The 21877-nt window shown below is 45.1% G+C and overlaps 1 protein-coding gene across 4 annotated transcripts in view; it reads left to right on the forward strand.

The window, feature by feature from the left end:
* PITX2 (paired like homeodomain 2) overlaps positions 1–21604 on the forward strand; it is a 41348-nt gene extending 19744 nt beyond the window's left edge. For 3 of the 4 annotated variants that reach the window (XM_083367812.1, XM_083367813.1, XM_083367811.1), the window contains exons 4-5: positions 16546–16751; positions 20683–21604. In XM_083367812.1, coding sequence (XP_083223938.1) covers positions 16546–16751; positions 20683–21246 — 770 coding nt within the window. In that variant the 3' untranslated portion in view covers positions 21247–21604. Of the gene's footprint in view, positions 1–13166; positions 14270–16545; positions 16752–20682 lie in introns of those variants that run through there. The other variant, XM_083367810.1, reaches the window with a different exon arrangement.
* Positions 21605–21877: the final 273 nt, after the last annotated feature.

Genomic DNA, 21877 nt, shown 5'->3' on the forward strand with positions numbered 1-21877 from the left:
GGGAAATGTACAATGGAGGTGGTTGATTAACAACAGATCCCATCTCCCCCATTCTCCTGCCCTCCCTACATGTCCTTGATTTTTAATTCTTGCTTTTAATTTATGTCTATTTTAATGTGTGTGTGTGTATATATATATATATATGTGTGTGTGTGTGTGTGTGTGTTTTCTGAGGTATATATATATATATGTTTTCTGAGGTATATATATATATATATATATATATATATATATATATATATATATATATATATATATATATATATATGTTTATAAATAGTTTATTAATTTTCTAGTTTTACAGTCAAATACTTCAAAGACAACATGTTGTCTGGGTCTATTAGTAATTCAGTGGTATATATTAACTTCTTCAGTCTAGATCCAATATTACACCATCAAATGTCTCCTCTCTTCTTCCAGTAGTACCTGTTTTCCCACACTAGGCAAATACAATTCTTATTGTTATTAATAAATATACAATTGTATATCAACATCTTTGTTACATTTTTCTCATAACATCAATAATGTCAGTTTTAGATAACTTTTCTAACCAAAACCTATCTTAATTGCATTTGCACTTAATATCCATATGATCAATCAGCATCCTGGTTTTGTTGTTTTTTTTACCATAAACTGCCTAGAGTTACCTTATGGTAAAAATAAATAAAATACATATCTGTATATATAAGAATGTCAAAGAGCTTCATTCTATACAGTTGCAAAGTTTCCGAAGAGTTTTATTCTTCAAAGGGCTATACAGCAGTTTTCCATAGGCAGAATGTCAGTTTATCTCAATTCACTGCAGATTTCTTCAGCTCAAGATGGTCAGTGATGCTTTGGGTAATTTATCAGGGCTCTCCTGTAACTGACCTATGGGTCTGCTTCAGATTTAAGAAACAAACAGACAAAAAGTACTCCTTGGATTCCAGCTTACAAAAACAATATAATGCCTCTCTCTTCTGTATTCAGTTCTGAATCAGAATTCAGATAAGCGAGTCCAGAATTGCAAACTTAAGCATACTTCCTGTCCTAGATTTATCATATATTTTTGTTAGTGCGTATGCGGCCTTTTATTAGGGGAGCAAGTCTGTGGGACTTTCTTTGGAGTAAAGGTGTTTAGAATAATTTCAGCAACCAGAAGGTCATCTGGGCCTTCCTGATTACATTTGAACCACAACCCTGTTTCTACACCACCTTTCAAACCTGAAACCACATAAAGCAATATGGAAAACAATGGGAGTTTTCTTGCATGGGTGGAATCTCTTTTCCAGGAAAACCTTTATGAGAGGGAGCATCAGGCCTCAGATTTCTAAGCCATCTTCAGTTTTGTTGGTGTCCTGATAGTTTTTGCAGGGGAATCAAGCTCCATGGAGATTTTCTTGGGAAGCAGGAATATTTCTTAAGTATTTATTTTATTTTATTTTAATTCCATTTATATCCCGCCCTTCTCCGAAGACTCAGGGCAGCTTACAAGCTTAGCAGTAGCCTTCATTCTATGTATATGCCTGCTTATTAGGGCTTTCACACACACACCCAAGCGGCATTATTACAAAGTCAGCTTAATTGCCCCCAACAATTAATTAATTAATTACCATGCTAAAATTAATTAATTATTAATTATTATATTATTAATTATTATTATTAATTAATTTTAATTAATTATCATGCTGAAAATCTAATGAAGCAGTATGGTTTACTTCTGAAAGAACTACTTAGGCACAGGAATTCATCCCTTTAGAATTAATTTAATTAATAGGATCCCTTAGGATCTTTAAAATAAGAGTCTACTTTTGAGTAAGCTGCATAGGATCCAATTACTCAACTGATTTTGCAGGGAAAAATGTATCATTGTTATATTGATATAATCCCATTTTTCAAGATATGTTGGCTTCTAAAGTATGTTACAATTAGGATGCTAAATAAATTCCCCCCCAAAAGTAGCATATGAATAGAAGAATCAAAAGAACATTTATAACCCAACAATCTTTAGATCGTGTTGTTTGGTTTTTCACAAATTAATTATAGTTCTGAATAAACTGGCTTAGAAATTTCCCTCTCTGAATTCTTTATCCCAGTAAATAGTAGTAGACTGCTTTTTATGAGTTAACCATTTTTATAGGATATTTTCAAGAGACACGGGAGTGAGAGGAATGGAAACTGCCAAGCACTGCACGCATAAATTAAAGTTAATGCGCTTGAATCTGCATATACATTTGTAGACTGCCTGGTTTAAGGTTTTTCTAAATTTAATAGCATTGCACTTTCCTGGGCCATCTGTATGGTTCAAGCCTTTAACTTAGTATGGTCATGTCAGTGTGTGTGTGTGTGTGTGTGTTTAATAAAATGGTAGATTAACGTTTAACTGATTCTGCCACAATTGCCTCCCTTTCTAAGCATTTTCAACTGTCTTAGTTTGTCTGCTTCTGATTCACAGGCATTTTTAGCTTGTGTTTTGTTTTAAGAATGCATTGGCTACTATAAGCACCTTTGGGGGTTTCTTGTGAGGCCTCTGCCAACCCAAGTAAACATTCCATCTACAGCAGGGGTCCTCAACCTTGGCAACTTTAAGACTTGTGGACTTCAACTCCCAGAATTCCTCAGCCAGCAAAGTCTTAAAGTTGCCAAGGTTGAGGACCCCTGATCTACAGTATTCCTCAGAAAGCCAGAAACCATGATCCTAACGGAGAGGGAATGGGATCTTCTGATATTTGATTTTTAAGGAATGGGTAGTTGCCCTCTGCTTCTTGCATAAAGAGAAGTCCATCCAAAGCGTGAAGCGGGATTTGAAATGATCAAATGACTTGATACTTTTTCTTTGGGGTATTGGATCAGATACGTTAAATATAATTTTCCTTTAGTGTTTGAAATTTTCTACACTCCTACTGCTCTGTTGGCTCCAAGCCATCATAAACATGGAGAAAAACAAAACACCCTGCCTCGGTGATGACAATGACAATAACATTGATGATAAGAAGGGAAGGGAAGCTGGGATGTAGATGCAATTCTGAAAGCTTTAATAATCCTTGTCTCAAAGATGGATACGCGTTAATTCTTCCACCTATCTCTCCTAGATATGGAGAATGGGCCAAAATGCCCTCAACTGCTTTGATCGGCTTCTGCAAACTTCTCTAACAGGCTGTCCTTAAGATCTTTAATTGCATCTCCCATCATTTCTGCTGGCTTAGCCAATCAGTACCCTGTCACCAAAATTTGGTCCATGGAACTTTTGGGAGACTGGCAATCAATCCACTGCCTCTCAGTCCCTGAAGTGCTGCAATTTGGACAAACCAGAATGTAGAAAGGTGCAACGCAGAAAGAGATAAAGTGTGTTGGGCAATTGTAATTAGCCTCCCTCCCTCTGGTGTCTGGATTGCAATTCCTATAATTATCAAACAATGTGCCTCTTATATTCAAGAACAATTGGAAAGACGTCGGTGTGAAGAAGATCATCTCTTACTCACTGAACTATGAAAGAATGAAACAAGAATGCTGCGTTTGACCGCCAGAACAAAATCCAAATTCCACCTCCATTATTCAGCTGATAAGTTGGTTTGTGGACATGAAATTAAAACCTTCTCATATACTTTTCTCCAAAGCGCTCTTAGTCAACCAGCTAAAACTCAGACGACCACAAGCAGTCCATTTACTGTACCTCATATTGTGGAGTTTTCATTCCACTTTTTAGAACCCCTTTTTCTTAGTTTTCTCACTACTGTCTTTCTTTTAAAAGACCTCTCAAGGGCAGGAAGAAACGGCGAAGAGGCAGCGAAGCCCAGGACCTGTTTTCCGAAGCGAGGCGCTTCCTGTTAAGAACAGATTCTCCTGACTCTCCCAGTCGAGGGGACCAAACCAATCATTCCGCGTTGAGTCCAACTGCAGCATTTCTGCAAACGGTGGCGACCAGCTCCTTTCGGCTCCTGGGGCAGACACGCGTGCAAACGTAGACTGCGCATACACACAAACCCGCTCACATCCTACGGGCTGCGCTTTCCTGATTTTCGGTACCTAATTTATGCAGCCGGTTCAGATCGGCCGTGCGGAGAAAGCGCTGCGCAACGAAAGCTTCGGTCGTGAGCAGGAATACGCTTAATGGAGCAATCTGAGGTCTCCTTAATCCTTTTTTTTAAAAAAAAAACCCACCTCCGTCGCTTTCCTAATATTGACTGAATGGGTAATTAATGGCTCTTCATCAAGGCGAATAACCGGTAATCCGAGGGAGGCGAAAGACAACAGGCCACCCTTCTCTTTTTCTCACTTTTTATTTGTTTGTTTTTGTTTTAAAGGCAACAGTTCTTGCCAGAAAAAGCTTGCGAGGTCACCTAAATGGAAGGAAGAGCGAGCGTCGCCCAGAGGCTGGCGAGATCTGAGGCAGCGCTTCTCATCCTAGGCAACTTGAAGATGGATGGGTGGACTTCAGCTTCCAGAATTTCCCAGCCAGCTGAAGTCCACGCATCCTAAAATTGCCAAGATGGAGAACAACTGATCTAGGGAACAGTGAGGGAATAAATAGGAAAGACAGGAGACCTCGCCAGCGCCATAAAAATCACCAAGAGAGAGAGACAGAAAGAGAGACAGACACACACACACACACACACACACACACACAGAGAGAGAGAGAGAGAGAGAGAGAGAGACTCACAGAGAGAGAGAGAGAGACTGACACACACGCACACACACACACACGCACGCAAACACACACAGAGACACTCACACACACAGAGAGAGACAGACACAGAGAGAGAGAGAGAGAGAGACAGAGACAGAGACAGAGACACACTCACACACAGAGAGAGAGAGACAGAGAGAGACACTCACAGACACACACACACAGAGAGAGAGAGAGAGACAAACACACACACACACACACACACAGAGAGAGAGACAAACACACACACAGAGAGAGAGAGAGAGGGAGAGGGAGAGAGAGAGAGACAGAGAGAGAGACACACACACTCACAGAGAGACAGAGAGAGACAGAGAGAGACAGAGAGAGACAGAGAGACAGAGAGAGAGAGAGACAGAGAGAGACAGAGAGAGACACACACACACACTCACAGAGAGACAGAGACAGAGAGAGACAGAGAGAGACAGAGAGAGAGAGAGAGAGAGAGACACTCAGAGAGAGAGAGAGAGAGAGAGAGAGAGGGAGGGAGAGAGAGAGGGAGAGAGAGAGAGAGAGGATGTACACATTTTTTTCCCCTTGCTAGCTATTATTTCTCTATCCACATTTCTCCTTTCTGCTCTTCCTTCCCTCCCTGCCTTTCTTCTACTTGCTTGCTCTTTCTGTTCGGTTCTGGTTTTCGGTTTTTGGGTTGTTGTTTTTTTTAATTTTCTCTTTCCCCGCCAGCTAAATTGGCTCCGCTTGCTTCTCCTTTCCTTTGCATTTTATTTGAGATCTTTCTTTAGCTTCTTCCTTGCTGGCCCACCCAAGAGAGATGGGTAGGTGTTTGTTTGTTTGCTTTGCAATTGTCCATAGAGCTTTTAGGAGAAAATTGGTTCTTCGGTGCTGAAGTGGCGACTGTGAAAACAGGAAAGGGAGACCCTGTTTATTTCCCATTGATTAGTGGCCCCGGGGAAATGGTTTAAGGAACACCCGTGAGGGTGCTTTAAAAACCTTTAGCTCCATAAGCTGAAACAACAGAGTCCTGTGCTAATTGAAGAGTAATCATTTTATTGTAGCACAAGGTGGTAATAGACTATATTTTCTAAATCTAGGGAGGGGAAAGTGATAAAAATAACGAACGGTTCCTCTTGATTAATAATAACATGGTTAGTCCTGAAGGACTGATCATGTTCTTTGCTGTTTTCACCAACATACTAATAAGGGTTATCTGACTGGCTTCCATAATGTGATCCTAATTAACCAGAGATCTACTTCCTGACAAAATAAGCTTTATTCGGGTATTGGCGGCTCCGGAGAACAGGACGAAATGAAATTCAGCTGAACTTCCAGTTGTAGAAATGAACAAGGAAGAATAGCGTGGTTTTCATTTCTTCTGATTCTGCTATGCTACATGCCTTATTTTATTTACTTATTTTATTTAACAAGGAGAGCATCTTGGTCACCATTTCTTGTCTGACAGCAAATCTGAACCAGGTTGTTCTTTGTCCTAATGCAACGTTTTGGTCATTGCAACACACTGGCCCTTGATTTTGCCTACCATTTGCTTTGGATGAAAAAAGCCCATTATCCAAACCCTTCATGTGATTTGGACCAATTTTCACTTCCCTATCCTTTAACTAGGATGGGCCATGAAGTATCCTCAAGTCCACAGCGCATCTCCTGCCATGCTATGGAATTCACTCCAGTCTACTTTTGCCTCTGGAAATCTTGAGGGATGGACCCATGAAAAACTAATATTGAGTAGTAGTAGTAGCAGTAGTAGTAGTAGTAGTAGTAGTAGTAAGAACATCCTTGTGGATCTGTTATCACCTGACTAAGCAGTACAGTTCTTTATTTCATTTCATTTCATTTTTGACATGTGTGTGTCATTCTTCAAAAATAGCCTTTGGAATATTTTACAGTTATTTTCTATAAGTCTGAAACCTAACACTGCAAACCTTTTAAGGGCACATCAGAGAGTTGCATATGTGACTTTGGGCTAATCAGTCTACCTTAAAAAGTTCTTCAGAAAACAACTTAGGGCATTCTGAGTATAAAATTAAATCTATTTTAAGAATGGATATGATAGAAATGAAAAGAATGATAAGAGTGTGTTGTATTTTTAATAGCACAATTCTGAGATTTACTGGTGAGAACGAATCATGACTAAATTACTCTTTAAAATTATCAATAACAACATCAGTGATGATGAATTTCCAAACTCTGGAGATTCAACATTTTATTCCTAATTAAAAGGCAGCTGAGGAATTTATAAGGACTTTTTGAATTGTTCTTTGTTGTATAATTCTGCCTACAGACCAGTTAAGATACTGGAATTTAATTTAGTTTGAAAATACTATATTTTCCTTTGCATGCCCATTACTGTACCTGAGTACAGATCATAATAATCATAATAGTAAAGTTGGAAGGGACCTTGGAGGTCATCTAGTCCAACCCCCTGCTCAGGCAAGAAACCCTATACCATTTCAGACAAATGGCTGTCCAGTCTCTTCTTAAAAACTTCCAGTGTTGGAGCATTCACAGTTTCTACAAAATTATCAATTCATTATGAGAGCAGAGAGAGGATGGGGATTTTTTTTTTTTTGTTATCTCCTCTTTCTCTGTAGCTTTGTGTTCTACTAGCTTTAGAATATTAATTATTTCTTACTAATTATCATTGTCAGTTAACTATACTGTTGATGATCCAACTATCTCAAACCATCTAAACATCCTAGAAATAGCACTAAAGTAATAATGCTTGTTTCCTCCCGAATGATATGAACACTAAAGTGTAGCTCAGAAGAGGGTGTCTATTAATTATCAGTCAATTGTCTGTTTGTCTAATTTTAATATGACAGACTTGCATTTCAAATGTAAGGTTTGGAACCGCCCTGGGGAAAGGTAGTTTCTCTGTCAGCTTTCCAGCTGCTGGTAGCATAACTGGATTGCCTTGTTCTTTCACTTGAAGGGTTGAGGCAGGCACCTTGGAATGAGGGAACCACTTAGGTTGGTGTTAGGGAAGACAAGAAATCGTACTACAGTGTCTTAATTATTGCCTAGGTCAGGGCTAGGCAACCTTGGCTCTTTTATGACTAGTGGACTTCAACTCCCAGAATTCTTGAGTCATAAAAGAGCCAAGGTTGCCTACCCCTGGCCTAGGTTTTGGTAGATTCCTCATGAGATGCTTTAAGGGGACAGTATTTGGAAGGAATGAGAAGTAACCTGGGTGAGATACCCCCACGGAGATGGTTGTTGTTTTTTTTACTTTGTAACTTTATGTAAAAATTTATCCCATGCATATCAATGCAGGGAACAGCATAGGATTACAGGTTAGGATAATCTACATATGCATATAAAAGAAAATTATGTTATGCAAACCTCTTTGAGGAAAAACAAAATATTGTCCAAGATTGAGAGTGCTTGGCATTTGAGCAAGAGACCTTCCCATTGGCTCCAACCTGTGACCCATTTTTTTTTTATTTTCCAGTCCCAGTGTCAGAGATACAAAGCAAGATTTCTATTTCTAAAAAAAAAATCTAGATGAGTGGGAATGAAAAGCTACTGAGATTAGGGACATGAAAGTTTTGCCACATGCCACCCCTTGGGCAGGATCTACCTGGTTAAGGGATTAGCCCTTTCACTTTCCAAAGCTGAGATTAGTGGCTTTGGTCAATCTAGTTATACTGTAGAAACCCACACCCGGCTGTGGATCTGGATAAAACACAGTGAGGGTGGGGAGTGGTGAATCTTATGAAACCCCGTCTTGCCCACAAACAACACTTCTTTCTCAAGGACAGAAGAGATTCTTGACATGCCAAAAGTTCTAACCCATCCCTGACCTGGAATTGAAAACCCATTGCCTTTGATTTATTTTAGGAAATACTCAGCTACTGGTTTGGTTTGGCATAAGGCTGCTTCCTAAGAAGACCGAAGCTTGTGCGTTTGCACCAGGCACTGGACAAACTGAATTCAGACCACAAACTAAAGCATAATTGTGGTACAGTGCAATTGGTCTCTCCATGACACCATTTTAAAGAAAAAAATATAAACTGATTATATTTTCCTGCGGTGTCTGTTTTAGTCTGCTGTGTGGCTCTGAACACTGATGCCACGTTTTTTATGCTGTTACGGATTTTTTTTCTTAATGTGGCTATTATTTGTTTTAGGATTCTATAATGTTTTAAGATATTGGTGTATTTTTTTTTTGGATTTGATGGTTATTTGATGGAAGTGACCTTGGAGCATTGCTGGGAGTGTATTAATATGATGAAGGCCAGTTTGGCCTAATGGTTAAGAAACTAGATTAGAAACCTGGAAATTATGAATTCAAGTCCCTCCTTAGCCATGAATGTCAGCTGGGTGTCTTTGGGACAGTCATTCTCTCTCAGCCCAACCTACCTCGCAGGATTGTTGCTGTGGGGAAAATAGGAGGAGGAAGGGGCATAAGATATGCTCACTGAAGTAATTTATTGGTAAAGATAATATTTAATATTTAAAGATAATATTTAATATTTAATGGCTGATTCAAAAATGTTCTTAAAGCAATGAACAAATTCCCATGACACATTAAACCACCAACCACTTAGACTAGATTAGACTCAGACTAGACTAATGTTGGATTAGTTAAACTTTTTTTGAGCAACTATATGGGAAGCCAACAAAGTCTTCTAGAATAAATCACTTTTTGTTTGCTTTTCACATTTTTGAACTGCCCATCTCTCTCCCCGATTTTTGTCCAGAAGCAGATCATGTGTATCATTAATATTGTCAATATTATCATTATCATCAGTGCTTTAAAATTATGTTATCTTGGATGCTATTTTCTGCCATCTGTGAATCTTTGATTCAAAATTGGGGGCAAGCTTTTGAAGTCTGGATGGGGTAGCCCAGGGGTGGGGAACCTTGGCTCTTTTATGACTTGTGGAATTCAACTCCCAGAATACCCGAGCCAGCCTGGCTCAGGAATTCTGGGAGTTGAAGTCCACAAGTCATAAAAGAGCCAAGGTACCCCATCCCTGGGGTAGCCATTCAGAAAATGCTAATGCCCATTTTCCAATGGTTGGTGTTTTCGAAGCAGATAGAGAAAGTTAATGGTAAAGTGTGGGTTCTTTTCTACAGAATCTATCCAGGTTCAGATCTAGTAATCCACCTCAAAATTAGGAGAGAATTTGTGAATGGCCTCTGTTTGAGAGTTGCTACTAGTTAAAGAGTAATTAGATTTCATGATCTGAAATATTAGATTAGATTAGATGATTAAATCCAGGTTGTCAAGGAGGTTTTTAATCCAGCAGGAATCATAGAGTTAGGCTGTCATACTCCCACTTCAACTGAAGAGAGAAATGCCTGCAGGGGCCTTTCCTAACTAGGTGCCCTCCCAAATGAGTTGAAATGGCCATGAGATTGGGAAGGGTTGAAATCCAACCCACCCATGGGCACCAGGACTGGGTCTGCTGCTTGCACCATTTCCATGCATAGCAACCCTCTTCCTGAGTCTCCCCCATCTTCCCGGTTCTGTAATATACCGATCTGTAACGCCACCGTTAATTCAACTTTAACTGGGTTTAAATCTTTCTCTTGTCATTGACTGCTATGGCTAGTCTTCTTAAAATCCTTGGGATCTTCCCTTTGAAAAAGTACTAAAGCTGGTGTTTCCACCTCTCTTCTTCAGCTCAGAACTCAATTATCAAGGCAGTGGTCTTACGTACCCTTAACGGGAAGACTCACTGACAGCAGAGGAGCTGGCTTCTGCGTAGATATATTTCGGATTGCAGAGGGCAAGCGCTGGTTTCTTACCAGCGAAGATGCTAAGCGCGGTGTGCCGTATCTCCTTCTCTGTACTGAAATCTCTCCTTGTGCATAGAAAGTCTGTTGGATTGGTAAAACGGGGTGCATCTTTAGGATTGCTTTCAATGCAAGCGTTAGGATGCTCTTGGCATCCCTTCTAAAGGCATTTTCAATCCGATTGGAGAAAGAATGATACTCTTTCACCTAACCTCAAAGGACTGCTCTGTGCTAAGCCCTTCTCCGGGCCCGTTAATTTCTTCTTACTACCCCCCTTTCCCCAAGTTTGGAGGAGAAATTCCTGCTTTCTTCTTGGGGGGGTTAGGGTTGCGGCATTTCCTGCCCCCCTCTTCTCCACTCCGTCTGGTCTGCCACGACTGAGTAGTTTCTGCCGCAGCCGTCGCTTTAATAAGGCTTGGAGGGATTTACGCGGCGTGTGTAGCCCCGCATAGCCCTAGGAGGTTAAGGAGAACCGGGCTACGGTTAGTAAACAAATTGTGGAGAAAAGCTTCGGATTCTTATTGATTTACTTATAGGTCATCTGCTGGCGGTGCTTAGGGATAAACTATTTACTTTATACATATACTTTATGATCTTGGGGGAATTAGAGGCAATCCAGTAAGAAAAGAGCTAGAATCATTGAAAGCCCCTATTTAAAAGACTTAAGCAAATTAGAGTCTTATCAGCTTAAAATCCACTACAAACCTAAGAGAATTGTCTGCATCCAAACGCTGAGCGGTCCTGAGGAGAGGCAGGTCGCTGCCAAATCTGATGGATAAAGCTTCCGCGTTTAAAGAGCGGATAATGAGCAGCATGTAAATTAACGAGACCTGCTTTTCCTTAGCTATACAGCTAAAATTATAAATGGAGTTTAGCGGGGAAGGCGACAAAAGGGGTGGGCGCCGTCCCTCCATTAAGGGGCGGCGGGGGGGGGGAAGAGATGGAAACGGGGCTGGGGTTGAAGGTGACCGGCTCAGGGATTTCCCCCCTATGGCAACATCCAGGGATCAGCGGCGGCTTGCTTGGGTGCATCCCGAAAACCGGGGGGGGGGCCCGCCGGGGCCTTGTCCTGCGAATCTGAGCCGAGCTCTCTTATCCACCAGGCTGAGTCAACCCTCCTGCTAAAGCGGCTGCGAGCTCCACGGCTTCAATAACTGGGAATCCAGAGTGAAATCCGGATTATTAAGGAACGAATACAAAGCACCTTTTAAACTAGCCATAAATCGACGGGATTTTTCGACGGGAGATAGAAAGACAGTGTTCACACTGACCCCTCACAGGAGAGGCTAAAGGATTGATAAGGTTTCCCAGCCCGCCTAGAAGCAAAGTCTACCCGAGATTCTCTTTGCCTTTCCCTAAAGGTTGTAATATATATATATAAAACACCACCCTAAAAAAAAAACAACCGAAAAGCAAAGAATAGCCAGTTTCATCTGCAAAGAGCCCTGGTAGGAGAGCGCATTTCTGTTTTATTTAGTTTTGTTCACTGAAATGCGGGGCTGATGCGGTGTAGGCAGGCTGGCTCAAATGCGTGTCTTTTAAAAAGAGATTTAAGCCCCAATTTTGACGCAACGTTGCAACAAGTTGCCATGCTGTATCTGCGGGTAGGAAACATAATTCCAGCAGAGTAAATCACGTAGTGTTTAATTCCCGATAACGGCTCAGTAAAAGGTGTATTTTGAGGTCCTTTCTCTGCGGGCGAGTCTCGTTGATTTTGACATTTACCCAGCTTGTTTTAAGTGCCAAGCGAGAAACAAATTAACCAATTTTTTCCCCGGCAGGTTTTATTTCTAGGGATTTTTCATTCTTCTTACTCTAATTTTCATTATTATAAAATAAAATATAGCAAAAGGATGTTAGGGACTTTTAAAAAAAAAAAGAAATTGGGAAAATATAGTGGCACGTTAAAATAGGTAGACAATGCCTCAGTTTTGGTTTTACTGGTGAAAAAGGTGCTCAACCACCAAGTAAGACTGTTTGTTCCGGCGTTTGATGGATCCTAGCTTCAAATCTCTGCAGTCTTTACAACAAAAGGGTGAAATGTGTTTGGGATTACAAAGATCTTTTAGAATCCGATAGGCAGACAATTATAAAAAAAAGTACATTAAGATCAGTGAAAATCATCTGAAGTAGTTCAAAGTCACCGGGGATTTTAAACAATACTATTGCAACCGTTAATCGGGGACATTTATTACACTGTGTATTCAGTGTAATAACAATTGACAGCCGTGAATCACAGAGGTCCTAAACGGTAGAAGCTTCTCTACGCTTCTAGGATCATCCACTTTTCGCTCACTTTGGGTGCTTCTTCTAAAAAGTGTAGTTTCTCTTCTGCCTCAGTGAAACAAAGGTCTGAGGTTACCGCAAAAAATTTTTTTTCTCAAGGCTGCGTTTCTCCTCCGGGCTACATGCCTTCTTTTAATCTAAGGAAAGGTCCTTTGTGTGCTTAGGGAGCGATGTGAAGATCGTCGTGTTCCAGATTGGGTTATTGAGTGGCTCCAAGAGTCCTTGCAGGCATCTCCGAAATAAATGCAGGAAAAAGCTTCTTCTTCTTCCAGGATGAAAGCCTTAGGTAATAAGAAGATTGCTTCGTCGACGGATTTCCTCCCCGGCCCTAGCTTTTCCAATTTTCCCTTTGCTGACTTGCAACGCGTAGCTTGAAAATTTGACTGGAGGGAAGGGGTTTGGTGGGGGTGGGTGGAGAGAGAGAGAGAGAGAGAGAGAGAGAGAGAGAGAGAGAGAGAGAGAGAGAGAGAGAGAGAGAGAGAGAGAGAGAGAGAGAGAGAGAGAGAGAGAGGGAGGGAGAGAGAGAAGGACGAAGAGCGAAGGTTTCCATTGAGCCTTGCCCTAAGTTTCTGATAGGCTGTTCTTATTATAGCCTGCGCCGGGGCGTTGCGCTTTCGGATTGGTCGCGCTGGGCGTCAGTCTTGGTCTCCGCAGCGAGTCTCGGCCGCGGGGGGAAGGCTGGAAGGAGGAGAGAGAAAGGGGCCGGGTGATATCACTGGCCCGGGCAGGCGGCCTCGGCGTTTAAGATGTTAGGCAAACAGGGAAGCCAGTGAGGAGCCCGGGTCTCCGAGCGTCCGCCCGCCCGGCGCAGAGCTGCCCAGAAGGGGAGGGAAGTGGCGGCCACCGCCAGGCCAGAGCGCGAACGGCTCGCCCCGGGATTGCTGGCTCTTTTGCAGCCGGCCTCGCTTTGGATCTACCACGCTCTACCTGCGCCCGATCGGCTTGGCCCGCTCTCGGGGGTCCTTCATGGTCCGCGCCGTCCGCCTTGGGAGTCTCCGGCTCAGGGTGCCCAGGCTCTCCCAGCGGGGGCGCTTCTGCCTCGGGAGCCTTCGCTTTGCAGAGGCTGATGCGGCGGGGCTTGGCGGGGGACCAGGCGGGGGGCGGCCAGGGAGCTCCCCTGCCTTGAGCTTCGGACGGGATTGATCGCTGCTAATCGGCCGGGAAAGAGCGAAGTCTGGTCAGGGGGCTCCGGCAGCCGCCGCTCCTGGGCCACCGACTGCGGCGGCCTCCGACCCTCCCTGGCAGCGGCTCAGACTCCCGCACCGGGGCTCTTCTCCGCCAGCGCTCAGCCCCCGGCCTCGCTGGCTGGCTGGCTGGCTGGCTGGCGTCGCTCGATGAACTGCCTGAAAGAACCCCTCAGCCTGGAGCGTTTGGGAGCCGGGAATAAGCTTTGCTCCACCTCCCCTTCCTCTTCCTCTTCCTCCTCCGCCTCCTCGTCTTGCCACCACCACCACCACCACCACCATCATCACCACCAGCAGCCGGCCCTGGTTATGGCTTCAGCCCTGACCCCCGGCCAGCCGCGGTCGGCCCTGGAGTCTGCCAAACATCGGCTGGAGGTTCACACCATTTCCGACACCTCCAGCCCCGAGGCCGCAGGTAAGGCTCTTCTTGCCCCAATCCAGCCACTAACCTTCCCCCATTATTATACAGTGACAACGGCAAGGGGGGGGGGAGATATTGGCCCATGGACCTGATCCGTTATTTCCATAGTTAGAAATTGGAAAGGTAGAGAACTGCAAAGGAACATCATCATCAACAACAAAATGCAATTCTCCACTTCTTTTAAGATGGGGAAGGCGAATCAGACTGCTTCAGGTATTGCCGCTTTTGGTATAGAGAGGGGGCAAAGAATGGGGGCAATTTTTAATACCCTCTTCTGGGCCAACCTTTGTGTTCGCAAGGGAGAGAAGCTGGTGGGGCAGCAAACCCAACGGGAACTTGGACCACTAAGGTGAAAGCAGTCAGAGCAACAATTCTCAGGAATATCACCTGATTTATCTCTCTGAAAGAGTCACTATTTGAATTCTTCCCTTACTGGAAACTAAATGGGGGTGGGGGGGGAAGCTCTTGAAATAACGAGATTGTCCAAAATCTGAGATTAGTGAAAATAATGTGATTGCAAGAGGGCAGAATTCATAAAACGTGAAACTGATTGGCTGTAAGTCCCCATGCAAGTTTCTGAGACTTTCCAATAAGCTGCATTGGGAAATTCTGCTAAAGCATGCAGAAGATGCTTCTGAAAGACAAGGCCACTCCTGCCTGTGCTTACTCAAGAGTAAGTCCTGTTAAGATCAACTGGATGTCTTTAGAATTAATGTGCATAGAGTTCAACTGCAATTACACTTCGTGTGTGCAATAGCTCAGAACTATCTGTCAGAATATGCAATGTACAGTATTTTAGCCCAGGGAGAAGGAAAGAACTGAATAGGATTTGTTTGCAAGTAAATGTGGTCAACTTTAGTTCGGGTTCAACCTCTAAGTCTTGGGTTAACACTACATACATTTTTATTTGGGACTAAATCCACAGATACAGTTAACCTTCTGCTGAGTAGATAATGCAGGTTTTCACTGGATATGGACCTCGGATTAGAGTCACCACCTCAAATTATACTAAGGTCAAACCATTTTAACTCATTAATGAACACTTCTAATTTATATAAAGGACAATCTTGAGACCTAAAGAGAACAGTGTATCTATCTTTGTATGATTCATAGATAGATATTCGCTGCCCTTCATATTGTACATAAAGCGTTGCTGCAGTGCATAAAACAACCGCTTCTGAAAGGATTCTCAGTCTGATAGCACTTTTTGAGACATTTGGCAGTTTGTATCAATCAAGATCAACTCTTCAATTTGTGATGTAATATTTATAATTTCTGGATGCCCCCAAAGTGGGCATGTCTAGAAATGTAAGAATATGCAAGATAATACTCTGTACTTCTAAAATCCTGAGAGGTAATTTCTAATAAATACATACCTGTATGTCCTTTTGAAAGCTTTTGTGTGTGTGTTTGTGTGCCCTAAACCAGGGCATTGGAGTTTATTGTCAGTAGATTCATGTTCTATATTATGGAAGATATGTCAGTTCAGACTTGCACTGTCCCACTACAATCTCCGGTGGTTGTATATTTAATTGCAATAAAACCGTAGTAGGCTTAAGGGGGAAGAGTGAGCAATCCCTGGAATATTCACAGAAAACCTGCTTGGACCTGGCAGTTTGAACACAGGCTGGGAGTGATTAATTTACACCATCCACCTTCCAAGTCTAAGCAGGTATTTTTGCAGTGGGAATCCCCCTTTCTTCTCCTTCCTTTCCCATTTTCAGCCGATGTTTTTGGGTAAAATTTCCAAAGCACAAGGAACCCACTCACACCTGTGTGTCACTCATCCTGCAGACGCGCTCCGAGGATGAGGGAGCGCTCTTTCATTCTCAGTTGGGTTGTTTCACCGGGAAGGAAGCGCCTTCATTTCAAGCAGCCCTTCGGATTTCTACTTCTTCTCTCCGAAGCTCCCGTACCTGAATGCGGATAAGGGCACGCCTGGGTTTTTTTTGTTTTTTTATTGCTTCTTAACTCATGTTTTAATCCTATCGCTGTGGCGCTGGCTCCTTCCGGATGGTGCACGCCGAGTCCCCTCGATTTTCCGTGGCGCGGGCTGAAAGGGAAGCGGGCTCGGCCGGCAGACCCTTCCCAGAGGCTGGCCTTGCGTGGGCTTCCAGTCGCGGGCCTGTGAAGCCGGCCGAGGGTGAACGAAGCGACTCCTTTTGCCCCCTTGCCTTGCCTTGCCTTGCCTTTCCGCCGCCGCGCCTTCTCTCCTCCCCTCCCTCTCCCCGACGGGCCCCGGTGACCCGACGCTGCTTTTCCTTTCGCAGAAAAAGAGAAAAGCCAGCCGAGCAAGAATGAGGAGGCGGGCGCCGAAGATCCGTCCAAGAAGAAGCGGCAGCGGCGGCAGCGGACTCACTTCACCAGCCAGCAGCTGCAGGAACTGGAGGCCACCTTCCAACGGAACCGCTACCCGGACATGTCGACGCGGGAGGAGATCGCGGTCTGGACCAACCTCACCGAGGCCAGAGTCCGGGTAAGAGAAGCGCCGAGGTGCCAGGGGGCCGCTGGGCGGGACTTCGCGGGGAGAGGAGGCGGCGGAGGCGGCGGCGGCCGCTGCTTTCGATTTCGCCTCCAGCGAGGCGGGCTTTGGCCCGGCGCAGCTCCTCGGGTTCTGTCTGTCAGGCCCTGACGGATTGCCTTCCCCTCCGAAGATGATGAATGGGCCCGACTGTGCGGCGTGTTCTGAACGGGATGCGAAGGAGCAAGGGAACCTGCGCCAAGAAAGCGGCTCAGGGCAGGCTCCGACGTGCGCCCAGCCCGAATGCGCCAAACGCCAGGCCTCGGCCGCCTTCCCGGGCCCCGCGACGCTCCCTCCTCTGCATTCTTTGCCCTCCGCCCGCCCTCCTTTCCCTCCGCTTTCACAACTCTGGTGGCTTATTCCCCATCCCTCTTCTCGCCTTAGATTTATGGCTCCATCTCAAAGCCCCTAAAATCCGACAGGATCAGGCAGCTCAGTCGGAGGGGAAGAGGAAAAAAAAAATAAAGCTTCCCCCAAAGCGCCTGAGAGGAAGGGGGCGGCGGCTCCGGGGGGGGGGGGGAAGGCCATTTTTCTACCGAGATTATAGTTCAGAACTACCCCTTGTTGGAAAAATCAGATGGAATCCAGTGCGGCTCGAGTTTTCCTGGTGTAAACTGAGTTTAGGTTTTTTAGGCAGAGAAATTGGTAGCTGGGGATCTCTTAATTCGGTGTTATTAGTGACTCTAAAGCTCCGTAGGGTTTGAATAATTACTACTGCTTGGAGTGAGGAAAGTTGGTAAGTGAACCTTTGGATTTGATGCCAAGGTTTACTTGAAGAAAGGTTTGGTGGAAGTCAGTGAAATGAAGGTGGGGGGGGGAATATGCCCAGAGAAGCAGAGGTTAGATGGTTTCCATGTTGTCGCTGCTGTTATTTCATACACAAGCGCACACACACATTCACAGGCACACATAAGAAAAGGGAGAGGGAGAGGAGAAGGAGCATTTTTTTAAAAAAAAAAACAGTGGTGTAAAAACCACACAGTTGTTTTCTTAGACAGGAGTGAAAAAGACTCTCCAAAACAGTTGCTATAAAAGGGGAGAACTTACTCCACTTTAAACCTGTTCCTTTCCAAACTTTTGTCACTGAACAATAGAGTGGAAATAACTTTGTGGCAAAGTTATCCACATTTAGGGGGGGGGGGAAGTGTTGCATTTCCAATGTAATGTCTTTCCTAGATTAAATGAATGCCAATCAATTCCATACCGTCCATTTGATGAATCCCTTTTAATTGCAACGCTCAGAAAGTATACAAATCCCAAAGTTTTTTTTTTTTTAAATTAAAAATCGGAAGGGTTGGGACTCACGCTTTAGTGCAAATAAACAACATGCGACTGGGGAAAATATGGCCAAGTATAAGGAAGAAGCTGATCCTTTTGGCTTCCTCAGTCAATTCACCTGGAATTCCTGCGGTTCAAACCATTTTAAACCTTGGAAAATTGTCCTTTCGGAAACAACGCGGAAACAGTGTATTGAAGCAGCCTTCCGGGTTCCTTTGCGACATTTTGGTTCTCTCTAATAGAATTGTTGCTCTTGAGATTTGGCTGTTGCTGCTATTGTTGGGATTCTAGGCAAGTTTGCGTTTCTGTTCTAACGGGCGATGCAATTACCCTCAGATTTCCAATTGTACTATTGTGGTGGCTCCAATCAGCAGTAAACCACATCTAGACTGATTTACTCTGTAACAACATGTCGGATTGTCGTTCCAGACGCCTAAAAAAAACAAAAAACAAACCCTGGACGAGGGAAGCGGGCCTCTACTCACAACTGAACAATAGACCTTCAGCTGTGCGCGATGCTGCAGTCCGATCTTCTGCTCCAAAAGCGCACGGCTCTCTGCTCGTGAGGCCCTGAAAAGACGCCCGGCCTTCCGTTGTGGATGGCGGAAAGACGGTCCACCCTGCAGGTTGTCTGCAGTCTGGAGCGGCCGCCTCAGCGTTTGGGTGTGCAGAGAGCAGTACGAACGACTGGCGTGGCGAGGGGGAGCGTGGCGGGCCCAGCTAGACCAGACCTCGCGTGGGGTCAGCCAAAGAGCAGCGACCATCCGAATCCACATCAGAAAGTGGCAGGGGGCGGGTGGGCCGAGCAGGCAACTGGGAATGTGGATTGGCGAAGGAGGCGCGCGCCTGTCGCCTTTGTCTTGGCGATGGAGGCGCCCGTCCTTCGCGCGTTGAGAAAGAGCAAACTTTGCCAAAAGCTCAGGAGAAGAAGCTGGGGCGGACGTGGCTTAGCTCTAACTAATGATTAGCACATGAAAGAAAAGACGCTGCTGTCACAAGCTGTTAAGGTAAAGATTTATTAGAAGGTTTCCTAGCCGATATTTACGTTGATTTCTTTTTTGTCGGGCTGCTGGAAAGGAAATCATTGACCGGATTTAAATTTCAAGCTACTTCTGGATTATTAATGTAACCGTGAGGATCGTTCTTCCTCTCCTGTGTAGAAAATAGGTGTTAAAGCGATTAACTTCCTTGCCTTAGACTTTTAGAGGTGGAAGGGAGAGTGAGAGGTTTGGAGAGGAAAAATTGAGCCCATGCCTTTTGTTCAAGATTACCACTCGGATCAAAATGAATGAAGTGGAGAGAGAGAGAGAGAGAGAGAGAGAGAGAGAGAGAGAGAGAGAGAGAGAGAGAGAGAGAGAGAGAGAGAGAGAGACAGAGACAGAGACAGAGAGAGAGACAGAGAGAGAGAGAGAGAGAGAGAGAGAGACAGAGAGAGAGACAGAGAGAGAGACAGAGAGAGAGAGAGAGAGAGAGAAGAAACGCGGGGTGAAAACCAACCAGCAGATGCATAGGACGTTTTCTTGGCTAGTTATCAGAGTTTGTTATGAACTATCTTTGCCTTCGGACCTCAACATACCTTTTGTCGGGGCTAGGAACAAAGTCCTCCCCGTCTCAAAGTCAGTTTCGGATAAGCATTTTTGTCCCTTTTAAGGAGAAGAAGATTGGCCGCTCTTTGGAGAAGCCTATTCGTTAAATTCAGCGCAGGCCCGCTCTTGGGTGCTTATTTTCCGCATGTAAATGCCAGGGTAGACCGGTTGGTTTATGTAGCTATAAATACGTTAATAAGGCCAGAGAAACAAAACTCTTCCCTCCTTGGACCAGTTTGTGTGAAAGGTGTAACATTCTAGGCTAAACAGGTTTGCCTGCTAACTTCAGCGAAATCTAAGGAAATGGCGTTCTGTGGGGCGGGGAGTGGGGAGGTCTCTGCCAACAGAACCTCGCGCTGTTTTTACTGGGACTTGGGCCTTTAACTCTGGAGCCCATTTCCGTGTAGGTTACTTAAGGTTTTCTTGGAAGGGAGTCTTGCTGAGAGCGAGGTCTTGTGATCGTGAGGATGCAAAGATTTTCAGTGGTGCTCCTCTCTCGAAAAAACGGGAGGGCCAGGAGAGGCTCTTGTTAGATAAATAACGGTACATTTCACGTTCGGACAACTCTTCCAAAGCCTTTTCTCTCTCTTCTCCCCCACCCGCCACTCGTGTAAAACAGCCTTGAAAGGCTTCATTTGCCATATCAGAGCGCGGCGCGCGTTTATTGTTCAAACTCAGCTGAAGGACTTAACATTCTTTTTAAAACGGGCTAAAAAAAAATTTTTGGTAAAACAAAAACCTGGGTGATGAAGTCCGAGGCTGGAGCGGGAGAGGAAGGCGGCACTGAAGAAGTGTGTGGGGGGAGGGGGGCTTCTGGTTTGTGCTGTTTGCTTGCCCCTTCCCTTCCCCCGGGGAGGTCGGGAAGCCCCGTAGTGCGGGGGTCTCGGAGGGCTGAGGGGGGCATGCTGGTGTCCTTTGGTTTCCCCTCACTGACCAGCTCTCATTCGCTCTGTTCCTCTCCTCCTCCTCCTCCTCCTCCTCCTCCTCCTCCTCCTCCTCCTCCTCCCTCCCCTCTCCTTCAGGTTTGGTTCAAGAACCGGCGGGCCAAGTGGCGGAAACGGGAGCGGAACCAGCAGGCGGAACTCTGTAAGAACGGCTTCGGGCCGCAGTTCAACGGGCTGATGCAGCCCTACGACGACATGTACCCGGGCTACTCGTACAACAACTGGGCCGCCAAAGGGCTGACCTCCGCCTCGCTCTCCACCAAGAGCTTCCCCTTCTTCAACTCCATGAACGTCAACCCGCTTTCCTCGCAGAGCATGTTCTCCCCCCCCAACTCCATCTCCTCCATGAGCATGTCTTCCAGCATGGTGCCCTCGGCGGTGGCCGGCGTGCCGGGCTCCGGCCTCAACAGCCTCAACAACTTGAACAACCTGAGCAACCCTTCGCTCAATTCGGCCGTGCCCACGCCCGCCTGCCCCTACGCCCCGCCGACCCCTCCCTACGTTTACCGGGACACGTGTAACTCTAGCTTGGCCAGCCTGAGACTCAAAGCCAAGCAGCACTCCAGCTTCGGCTACGCCAGCGTCCAGACCCCGGCCTCCAACCTGAGCGCCTGCCAATATGCCGTGGACAGGCCGGTGTGAGGACGGGGCCAGCCTCTTCGGCCAGGCTGCGGGGTGGCTGCTCTCGTTGCTGCGTGGGAGGGAGGGAGGGAGGGAGGGAGGGGGGAGGGCGGGGAAGGAGGGCAGGCGATCGCGCGCGACAGTCGGGAGGGACGGAGGAGGCTCCTCCGCCTCGGCATCTGAGGACTGGAAGCCTCCCATCCAAAGCAAACGGGCGCTGGGGCGGGTGGGCAGAGAGCGGAAGGAGGAGCGACCGGGCGGCCGAATTGAATCTACCCCAGGCGGAAGGGAGCGGAGGGAAACCCTTGAAATCTCGGCCTTCCTTGCTTTTCAAAGGGCGTTCTTCGGCTCCTTAAAATAAACGGAAAGAGGTTTGTTTGTTTTTTAAAAAAATAATAATAATAAAATAAATTGGGAAAGAAATGTTCCCAACCGAGACAAGGACATATATTATAAATATATATAAAATACGGACAAACGTTTGACTGGATATGGTATGACATTTTAATGTTCCTTATAAGCTTGTTATTTTTTATGTTTAGCCTTGTTAACATTAAAAGGAAAAAAAAACGACGGGAAAGGATGTATATATATATTGAAATGTCAAAATTAATTTTATAAAAGCAGTTGTTAGTAATATCTCCACAGTGTT

This window comes from Vipera ursinii (assembly GCF_947247035.1).
Source record: "Vipera ursinii genome assembly, chromosome: 7".
In the NCBI taxonomy this organism is placed as follows: domain Eukaryota; kingdom Metazoa; phylum Chordata; class Lepidosauria; order Squamata; family Viperidae; genus Vipera; species Vipera ursinii.